We start from the raw sequence: 10,834 nt of genomic DNA, 5'->3' as shown, positions 1-10,834 counted from the left end.
TTTGCTCCAGAATAACATGTGAACAATCTATATTGACACCGTAACATGCCACGATATTATAACTAATTACATTAGGCTATAATTACGTTTGTCATGCCATGGGCATAATAGCGTTCATTAGCCCATAAAATGGTTAAAGCTGCTCTAAAATAACGGAAATAAACTCAACAAACAACCGTCATGTATTCAACCATTTGTAAAACGTGCTACAATAAAGGCAGGCAACTGTAGATTATCAAGTCATTTCTCCATGTTCTTCTCATTCAGCTCAGGTAAATCAGAGATTTGCAGATGTTCCCTTTCGTTCTCGTCCCGTTCGTATCCGCGAACACGTTTCCAGGCAACTTTTCTTGACGTAAGCAAATAAATGGGGTGCTCGTTTACCCATTTCGGATTGGTTTCAAACTTAGCAAAAATCAGGAAAAATTATTCTATGAAAAAGCTAGTAGTATGAGCCAGGTTCAAGAATCGAAAAAAAATTATTGGGGGAGATAGTTTTAGATATGTTGACTGGAGTTAATAGAATAAAAACGACAGGACGAGTCGGGTAGCAAATCGGAAATGCAATACAACCTACATCCACCGGGGCCGTTGCTTCAAGCCGAGGGGCGAGGGCATGGTCCCAACTGTTAAAACAAGAAATCTCGCAAAATCTCTCCAGACTTAAAGGTGACATGACATGCTGTTTTTGGATGCTTTTATATAGGCCTTAGTTGTCCCCTAATACTGTATCTGAAGTCTCTTTCCCAAAATTCAGCCATGGTGCAGAATTATAGCCACTACAAGTAGTCCCACAATCAGCTTTCCTCAGAACGCGCTGTTTCAGTGTCTGTAGCTTTAAATGCTAATGAGGAGGAGAGAGGCGGCAACATGCGCTAATGTTTACAGGATGTATCGCAATGGCTCGTTGCCCCCGTTGCTGTAAAATGCCTCGAACTTAGCCATTCTCATCAGATCACCCTGGTTTACAGAGGTGCACACTCAGTCATTTCAATGTGGAGAAAGGCGGATATCGCGAGCCATAACACCAACAGCAGAACGGTTATCCAAATAACAAAGAAGTGTACAACACTCGCGTTACAGCGTTTGTATTCACACACACACACTTGATGCCATTTATCTTTACGTTAGCAACAGTAACTCAGCTGTTAGCTGCAGAGCTTATGTTAAAGCCGCATTCTAAGGGTAGCAAGCTAGGTAACCATATACAGTAAAGCAACAAAATGATATAGCGTTAGTTAACTTACTTGTCCAAGGTTTGTAGCTTGACCAAGGATATTTAGTAATGATCCAGAATGTCATTTCAGCAAGGCCAGCTTTGAGTTGGCTCAAGTTGAGGAAATGTTTGGCGCAGACATACAACACTTTGGGAAGTTGTGTCGGCGCATTTCCAGCGAAAATACAATTAAGATACGGGTTGTGCAGAGGCTCGGATGAAGGAACAAAAAAAAAGATGTGTGCTTGCATTTGTATATCCAAGCACTGAGCAACTGTTATGCTCCGTTTGTTTGCTCGCCATGATGTCTCTCCAGGAAAAACCGATATCGCACTCGCCCTTGCACGGTGGTAGCTCAGTTTCTCATGGGCGGGCTAGATGATCTGGTCGGGCAAAGCAGAGAGAGAGGAGGTAACCTTCCCCCTATCTACGTCACTAGGGGGAGATTTTCAAACAGCGAAATTGAGCCTTCATTTTGTCAAAGGCGGAGAAGAACACGCAGGGCTTGGTTTACACTTATCGAAAATTCTAGCCACTGGGGGACCAAAGGCAGGCTAGGGGAACTCATATTAATGTTAAATAACCTCATAAAATGAAGTTTTCATGTCATGTCACCTTTAAGAATAAGCATGGCGGACCATATGCAGGAAGAAATTGCGATGATAGCTTAGTGTTTGGCTAGGAGCCCTAGGACCAGGGGCCCATGAGCTCATGGGGCCCATGAGCTCATGGGGCCCCTAACCCAGAGCCTCTGCATGACGTCGCTGTTCTTAACTTGATATGTACTAGGGTATTGATATGATATGCGCCGTAGCCGGTATATGCTAGGCTTAAGCAGAGAATGTCTAATATAGAGAGAACTGCCACTCGGGAAACTTCCGGGTTCTGAACTGGTGGAAGTTCCATGTGAGGGCGCTAACGAGCGAGTGCAGAATGAATGGATGTCTATGGAGCGGTACCCCTCAAAATCCACTTTTCTCAGGATATGATTTTTTGTCTAGAAATTTGAATTCTGAATTCGAAAGGAGAGGAAAAAAAAAAAACACTGCTGGCTGTTAGATTGTTTTAAAGTCGCCTTTCTATTCTAAAAAGATTTTGAAAATGTCATTGATGTCATACACATGTATGACCAGAGCTACTGCTTGACGGCAAGCTCTGGTCACTTCGTTTTTTCTCTCAGGGCATCGACAACACAGCTGACAGGTTAGGCTCTCCCTATCAATACACATGCTAGAAAAAGTTTTGGCTTGCAAATGTTGTTGCTAATGTTGCTAATGCTCCGACATTCTGATTCCTCTTCGGATGCCATCCAGCGGGAGCTCTGGTCGTATCAGTCCTTCACTAACCAATCGGCATTCATTAGCAGAATGCTAACGTGTTATGGGCAACAACGACTCACCATGTAAGAAATCAAAACGACATAAGTACTCGTTCATTCAACTTTCGACCTATAATCAATGTTGAACATGCACAAACTACAATCAAATCTGAGATTTTTCAACGACAATCAGGCGAAAGAGACAAATTTAGCCTTTTAGCTCCATAGACTCCCATTCAACATGCACTCGCTCGCGATCACCCCCAGTGGAACTCTGGTGGAACTGCAGCTAAATTCGGTACAATGGGGCTTAATAGGGAGTGGCAAGGCTCTCCTTAAACAGGCTCTGGCTTAAGTCATTAATGTCTTTAACCCTCCTATTGTGTTCGGGTCAAATTTGACCCATTTTGAAGTTTAGATGCATGAAAAACACCTTAAATTTTTTCTTATCAAAACAAGGCTTCATTAATGCCTCCACGGTGGTCTACTGAATACAATCAAACACAATTTGATCAGTTTTCTTTAAAAAAAAAAAACTATTAAAAAAAAAAGTTACACCTGTGGTGTTAAGGGTCAAATTTGACCCGGTAGTATTTCTGGGTGGTTTAAGCAGGGAAATAAACGGTAAATGTTGCCAAATCATCATAAATAACAAAAAGGTCAACAACACATAAATACTAAAAATAAAAACAATAATGACAATAATGGTATATTAATATTGTATAAAAGTATTCAAAGTATGTTTCATACCACTGATCGCATTGACTTGAATTCAATTGTAACATGCAGCAAATACTATGATCCCACACCCCCACACCCATCCCACTCTCTCTTTCACTCACATCCAAAAAATAGATAAATGGTGCCTTTTTTTGTATATAAAAACGTACACATGTAAGTTTAATATAGTCTAAGGTTCTTAAAAAAATAAAACATATATATTTAACTATGGATATGGATAGCTAATATGTTACTTGGCAGATAAAACATTTCATTGGATGACATTTTTTGCTTTAATTCAGTGCTTGTCAATGTATTCAAACACAGGTCAAATTTGACCCGCGAACACCAAAGGTGTAAACACTTTTTGAACACAATAGGAGGGTTAACAGGGCCTTTTAAGAGTTATGCTGGGGACACCCTACGGCAGGGGTGTCAAACTCCGGTCCTCGAGGTCCGCTGTCAGGGCCCTTCAGGTCATCAGACCCCTGATCAGTCTCAGGTGTGCAATATTGTTTTACTGTAGCAGGAAAAAGTCCCTCCCGTTGGTTACTGTTGCTATGCCAAACTTTTGCACCGACCTGGCGTTTTCAATGGTGAGATATTCCAAAGGAAATGATGAAACAGGAAATGAATTATCAGAATATAATACAAAGTTACGTATTACATGCTTTTGCATGCTTTTGAGAGCTTAAGATTAATCATTATGCATTAAACAAATTAAAATTAAACATATTTTTACCATATCTGCATCTGTTTCTTATTATTTATAGGGAGAAATGTCCAATTCTACCCTAATAATACAATAAACCTGACCAAATACGTGTAAATTGGTGTAGGGGAGGCCTGGAAAAAACATTATTTACCAAAGGGAGGCCTGACAAAAAAGTTTGAGATTCTGGCAGCAGCATTCCGCACCATCTGAAGACGGGAGAGTGAGGACTGGGGGAGACTATCATAAAGGGAATTGCAATAATCTAAACGTGAGGTCATAAAAGCATGATCAACAGTTTCAAGGACTTTAAAAGACAATGCAGATTTTAACTTAGAAATTAGTTGTAACTGATAGAAGCAATTTTTCACCACTGAGTTAATCTTCTTAACTAACCCGAGGTTCGAGTTTATGATGAAACCAAGATTCTTTACATGACAACTGACATTAGGGGAAATAATTGCTAATCCTGTTAACAAGCTCTAAAATCAAAACAGCATTATTCCCAGAATCAACGATAGACAATAAATCATTAAACGCTTTCAATAATGCTGATTCAGTGCTATGGTGAGCTGAAAAACCTGATTGTAAAGGTTCAAAAATGTCTGATGACTTGTACTTGAGATAACACAACTTTCTCTAATAGTTTGGACAGAAAAGGCGGTCTAGACACAGGTCGGTAATTATTCAGGTAAGCTTGATCTAAATTTGGTTTCTTAAGTAGAGGTTGAACAGCAGCATGTTTAAAACAAGCTGAGACAACACCATGATCCAGGGACAAATTTATAATTGACTAGATACTAAATCCAAGCGATGTAAAAGATTGGGGGTGGGGAAAAAATCGATTCACATTTGAATCGCGATTCAAATAATGGATTTTTTCTAAAATTCTCGGAAAAATTGTGAATCGATTTTTAATCGAATTGTTACCCCAAGAATCAAATCGTGAGGTACCAAAAGATTCCCACCCCTATGAAAAATTATTTTAAAATAATCGCTGGGACATCCTGAGAAGAGGAGGACGGCCTCATACCATTAACCATGTCACTAAGAACTGGAAGGGAAACATGTTGGAAACTAAAAAGAACATTAGAAACAGCAACCAAAGGCAAACTTAAACACATAGGAAACAAACGAGTCTGCCATTATATACAGTTATTTTCTCTGGTTTTGCTTTGGTTTCTTTTAAAACTTTTTAGACCTTTTTAAAAGGTCCTCAAATCCCTAATTTACCTTCAGGTTAGAATGCTGATTTTACTTTGATATCATGGATCTATTATTAATGGTTGGCAAGTGAAAACAAGTGAACTTGGATTAACTCAATTAACCAAAACAAAAAAAAAGTGCAGTAGTAAACATTATGTGTCAGTTTGTCAAATTGTAAAACCAGATTTTAGTCTACTGGATTTCAAGGATTTTTGGCAATCACATACACAAACTGGTTGCCATTTTATATATAATGGCATACCAAAGTACCAAAGTAGCTTCTACAGAATGTAAGAGGGTTTATTATCTTTGAAATGTATTTCATGCCAACAACCACTTCTGTTAAAGAATGTGGGTTTTATCTCGAGGCTGTTGTATCTAGCCCATAGACTCTTCTTTAGAAGGCAGCTAAGCCTCTGGCTGCTGGAAGGAGTCAAGCCTCTTCTGGGTAACCTCACGGAGGAGCACTGAAACAGATACTAAGAGTGAGGACAGACAGTCATTGTAACATTGTATCTTAGTGTTGCACTACTACTAATGGCCATCTAGAAAATGATCCGCAGTCTATTGGTTTTCAGGTAAAAGGTATTCAATTTGTTAGAAGAGATAAACCACAACCACTGCCAATTAAACACCAACCACTAGATGGAGCTATAAAAACCATGAATTGACAATGATAAGATCAATGCATTGGCATTATGAATCCGTAGGACTTAATGTACTGATGTTGGAAAGAAAAATGTGTCCTAATCTTTAATCCTAATCCCTTCCTTACTGTCAAGAACGGTTCGTGCCACGTATCTCTTCTCAATAGTTCTGGTGACCTCTGTAAAGAGCCATGGGAGGAACCCAGTCTCAATATCTGGGGGAGAGGGAGGACAAAGTACACAGAAATCACAGATGCATTCTCAAGAAAAGTGATGGATATGCACTTGTAAACATAAGGAAAGTGTGAAAGAAAAGACACTTCTGATCCTTGTTCTTCTCCTGTACTTTGTACTAAATGCACTATTTGTAGATCACGTTGGATAAAAGCGTCAGCTTACTGAATAAAATGTCCTGACATTAATGTTTCGCAAATTCTAGTTTACCCCTCTGATTTAGAACTGGGCAGCCCTTGTATTCTATTGTCCTATATTGTAATGTGAACTGGGTTTTTTTGCTTCAATATTTTGTGATTTCTATGTGTGCCAAAATGCCTTATGTAAGTGATTGCTGAAGTGGAATGGAAGGTGGTGGAGGGCAGTAGCCCTCCCGGGGGGAGAGGGAGGGGGGAGCCGACCTCTCTCCACAGGGTCGTAGAAGTAGCCGTGGTCTCTAAGGGTGGTGTAGACGGATGGGAGGAGGTCAGCCAGGTACTGCTGGGCGAAAGCCCGGGCTGCTATCTTCTCTGCCGTCTCCTTCTCCCTGTCCAGCACCTCCCTCTGCTGTGCCATCCTACGCTCCTGGGGTCAAAGAAAACAATTATTCAACCGTGTGTGTGTGGGCCAATTAATGGAAGGCAACCAGAAAGTCAATAAATCAATCATAAAGTAGTGACCATATCATCAGCATCAAACGAGTACAGTAATAGCATAGGCTATATTTAACCCTTCACTCCCCCATTTATTCTCATCAATGACCTCAGTGATGATTACGCAGCTGCGCTCTCCACCTAAGCCCTTACAGACTTTGCCGCAATCGAAGCATTGCTGCCAGTGGTGAACGGAACAAGAATCCATAGACCCAAATCCCACTGAGACATAACTGTACATGTCAGGGCTGTCTGCCGGCGTGGTACCTTCTCCTCACGGTGGCGTCTCTCCTGCTCCTCCAGTCGCTGCACCTCCACCAGCTCAGCGTTGCGGAGCTCCTGGAAGGCTCGCTGCTGCGCCCGCAGGCTGGCCAGCTCCTCCTCCTCCATAACCTCCAGCAGAGCCTGCTCCACTGTCTTTCCCAACAGCACCTCCAGCACCGGGCGGACCTCCATGTCAAAGTCAAACAGCTGCAATCAGGGGCCCCCAGAAGAATCAGTTAAATTAATTGAAAACTGTATTGTTTAATAACATAACTCTTCACTTCTAATTGTATGTGCACTAGAAAAGGAATCAGCATTCATGCACCTCTCCTTCCTCTATCTGTGTGGCCACGTCTTCGCCTGATTTAGCAGGAATGAAGAGGGGCGTCGCCGGTTTGTCCAGAAATGCATCAGTCTGGCACTCAACACTGGTGTCTTCGACGGAATCGCTCAACTCCTCCAGGTACAGTTCTACATGACCCAGGTAAAGACCTCCACAAGTTCTGGGTTGCTTCGTTCTCAAAAAGTTATATTATTGCATTACGTTATGCTGTTAAGTTGTCTTGTTGAAATTAGCTCTACTTAGAAGACTGTTAATAGCCTGTAGTGTTTTACCTGTCTGTACGTCTATGTGCTTCCTTCCTTCTAGTGCCTCTGGAGTCCTGGGCCTGAACTGCTCCTTTGCCCGCTTCCGAGCAATGGCTCTCCTTCTGGCCTCCTGCTGTCTCTGTATCTCTATAGGGTCAGGCTGCGCAGTCTGTTTAAGACACACGTACTATTCAACTTATCCTTTCCTTCTGTACAGTACTTCATACAGTTTCAGATTGATAGGCAGTGATTTTCAATACTGAGTGAATACTCACAATCGGTATGATGTGTTGGGCATATGTGTTTCCCCTGACAACTCGACGATCATACATGATGTTTCCATAATTTGACTGTCCATCAGTTCTATATGGTATGAGAAAATGTTCTTCCATAAAGCCAGTACAACTTATTGCGACAGTGTGTCTTTGGTTTGACACATTTCTTAACAGTAAATAGCACGCTCGCTTAGCTGGCTAGCTAGTATATATCTGCAGTCACATTCAGTCAGTGAAGAAGGGAACACCTCTGTGTACTGCTTACTACTGTGCCGCACAAGCGTCACTTACTTACAGTATGGCGCCAAACTCAACAGTCAATAACAATACTTGGGTTTAGTGACCCAGAGTAATTTCCTATTTAGGCTACACATTTGTCGTCTATTTATGATCTACGGGCTACTTCGTCAAACTTACTGCTCTGCTGCAAGGTCCCTGTATTTACTGCGGTTTTGTACAGGCCTTGGACGACTGGAGAACGTGTAAGTGCCGTTAGTTGGCTCCTTCTGAGGCTGTAAAACGGATGTCATTTTCCTATTGTACTATGAAACATCAAAAAATGTTACTCTATTGCCAAACAAACTTATACAGTACCACTGAAAATAAACTAAATACAGCTCGCTGAACTCATGTAAACATCACCATATGTGATTGAACACAAACGCAAGTTGATGTTTGTCATAGCAACGGCACCCCGGGAACAAGGCATTGCATCACTTCCTTTGTTATTCGACATGTTCAGAGAATAGGTGCGTTCGACATGGACTGCGGCTGCATTAAACGACCGGCGAGAGTATCCGCTTGCACTCGGGGAGGAGTTGAAAACGGCTCTGTGAAGTCGGACATTCCAGCTTCTCGTGGTTTGCTGCGTTGATGTCAGTCAAGACCGATCAAGCGTAGTTTGCTTAATTTATTTTATTTATATTTAAACTTAGTCTTTCCGTTAGTTTAAAGGCTGAATAAAACCCCTTTCTTCAACACATGTTTTAATTCAATTAAACTTTTTTGAGCGTTGGCGAAACTGAAGGTGTCCGAATATTACAAAACACGCGTCAAAGTTGTCGTGAGTGTGGCCAATCATGAAATAGCTGTGTCGTCACTTGAACCCGTGCAGTTGCTCTTGAGAAAATGAGTTTGGCTACACAGCCGGCAGTTCTCGTATCGATCGTGGGTTCGTGACGTATCCTCGGCGCAGTCTCAAGTCGGACAAAAAGTCTAACCAGGGAATTCACTGTTTCAAGTCAGCCGCCAGCAGCGCCGCATGAAGTCGGGTCATGTCGAACGCACCGGATGTTAAATAAATAAAAAACACTTGGGAAACTTCCGGGTTCTGAACTGGTTGCAGTTCCACTCTAGTTCCATATGAGGGCGCTAACGGTCCAGTACAGAATGAATGGAGGTCCATTGGAGATTTACATTTACATGTATTCATTTAGCAAACCCTTTCATCCAAAGCGACTTCCAAGAGAGAGTTTTACAAAAGTGCATAGGATGATCATAACAACGACATAGCCACAAAACATTGCAGGTAGCCAAAACATGAAGCATACATTGTGAAAAACCAAATAAGTACCAAAGGGGGAAGAACCATAAGAGCATGCAGTCAAACAAGTTACAATTAAACAACATGAACCTCAAAAAGTGCAAGAGTGTACCTGTAAAAAAAGTAAGTAACAATAATATATTTCACAGCGAGTATAACAATTTAAATCAGTTACAACTAACCAACAAGCTTGTTGCTCTAGAGTGTTACCCCTCAAAATCCACTTTTCTTAGGATAACATTTTTTGTCTAGTAATTTCAGTGATGAATTTGAGGGGAAAATACACACTGCCGGGTGTTACTTATTTTTATTAAGTCGCTTTTTTGTCTTAAAAAGCCTTTTAAAATGTCAATGACGTTATACACATCGTACGACCAGAGATACTGCTTTATGGCAAGCTCTGGTCACTTCCTTTTTTCTCTCGAGGCATCGACACCATATCTATGATCGACACCACAGCTATGGAGGACCAAACCTGCCATATTTACAAAGGAATGAATGAATAAATAAATGTCCACATCCATGCATTTAGACAGAAATAAACGAATATATATATTAATTAATGCACAATTGTCAATCAATAGTTACATATATTTTACATTTATGTATTTATTTATTTTGTATTCATTTATGTATTGATTTATTGATTGATTTATTTATTCATTCATTCATTCATTCATTCATTGTTCCCAATATGATAATGAGAGGAGGCCAGTAGGCGTGGAAACTGATGTTCAGACATTGCAATCAATCCAGAGCCATAGATTCAATCTAGCTAACGCCTGGGACACACTGGTTGCGAAGCACCCTGGCGCTACAATATACTACGAATGGCGCGATGCTGTTCACACTAGACGCGCATTTCTCCACGCCGGTCACCAAGCCTTTCACCTTCTCTGAGATTTTCTTTTCTACATGTAAAGCTGACATGTACATAAACATGGCATAGGCTACAGGCTATTTAAGCAACTTGTTGCTCCAACAATAACCGTCGCAACGGCATCCCATTCCCAATATAACGTGGCAACGTTTGGCTTTTGTTGCCGTAGTCTTTGTAAAATATGTGCTATGGGGCATACAACTCCATTTAGGACTAAGCTACTTTTCATCTTCGATGATTCACTTTGTGTCGTCAATCTTCACAAATTTCTCTTCTGCTTGATGTTTACGTTTTTATCGGGGTAAACACATGGTTGGCCGGTCAGCGTAGTGAAGTTGGGTGTTAAGTGATAGCCCACAACTAACGTATTAAAATCTTTATAACATGTTTGTTTATCCAAATGTCATATATGGTGAATTAAATCTTTGTTTTCAACAAGGTCGGCCAGCCTGTCCATGTAGGCTATGTTGTCCATGACAGCAAGGATGGATGTAAGGCTACATAATCGAATACAAAGCGTGGAAAACGATTAGCCAATGGTGTGTCAAATACCGCCTACCTATTTTGATTGACACATCTCATTAACATATTGAAAAGAA

General features: G+C 41.0%; 1 protein-coding gene across 1 annotated transcript; it reads right to left on the bottom strand.

The window, feature by feature from the left end:
- Nucleotides 1-5,451: 5,451 nt before the first annotated feature.
- On the bottom strand, nucleotides 5,452-8,500 carry rsph3 (radial spoke head 3). The gene is made up of 8 exons (XM_084700621.1): nucleotides 8,230-8,500; nucleotides 7,813-7,900; nucleotides 7,565-7,706; nucleotides 7,275-7,420; nucleotides 6,953-7,156; nucleotides 6,455-6,617; nucleotides 5,948-6,034; nucleotides 5,452-5,639 (listed from the first exon to the last, which is right to left on the bottom strand). Exons 1-8 carry the CDS (start codon nucleotides 8,340-8,342, stop codon nucleotides 5,581-5,583), a joined length of 1,002 nt encoding a protein of 333 aa, XP_084556747.1. The 5' UTR covers nucleotides 8,343-8,500; the 3' UTR covers nucleotides 5,452-5,580.
- Between the last annotated feature and the right edge of the window lie 2,334 nt (nucleotides 8,501-10,834).

The sequence above is a fragment of the Hypomesus nipponensis genome, chromosome 6, assembly GCF_054491055.1.
Source record: "Hypomesus nipponensis isolate SF chromosome 6, ASM5449105v1, whole genome shotgun sequence".
NCBI lineage: Eukaryota > Metazoa > Chordata > Actinopteri > Osmeriformes > Osmeridae > Hypomesus > Hypomesus nipponensis.
This window is presented reverse-complemented; position numbering and strand designations above follow the sequence as displayed.

Bases quoted from the DNA above. Each gene is read 5' to 3' on its own strand.
- rsph3 (XM_084700621.1), bottom strand. From the start codon at position 8,342: ATGACATCCGTTTTACAGCCTCAGAAGGAGCCAACTAACGGCACTTAC. The intron at 6,618-6,952 runs GTACCACGCCGG...CTTTGACCCCAG, and splicing joins GACGCCACCGTGAGGAGAAG to GAGCGTAGGATGGCACAGCA. The intron at 5,640-5,947 runs GTAAGGAAGGGA...TATCTGTTTCAG, and splicing joins GGCACGAACCGTTCTTGACA to TGCTCCTCCGTGAGGTTACC.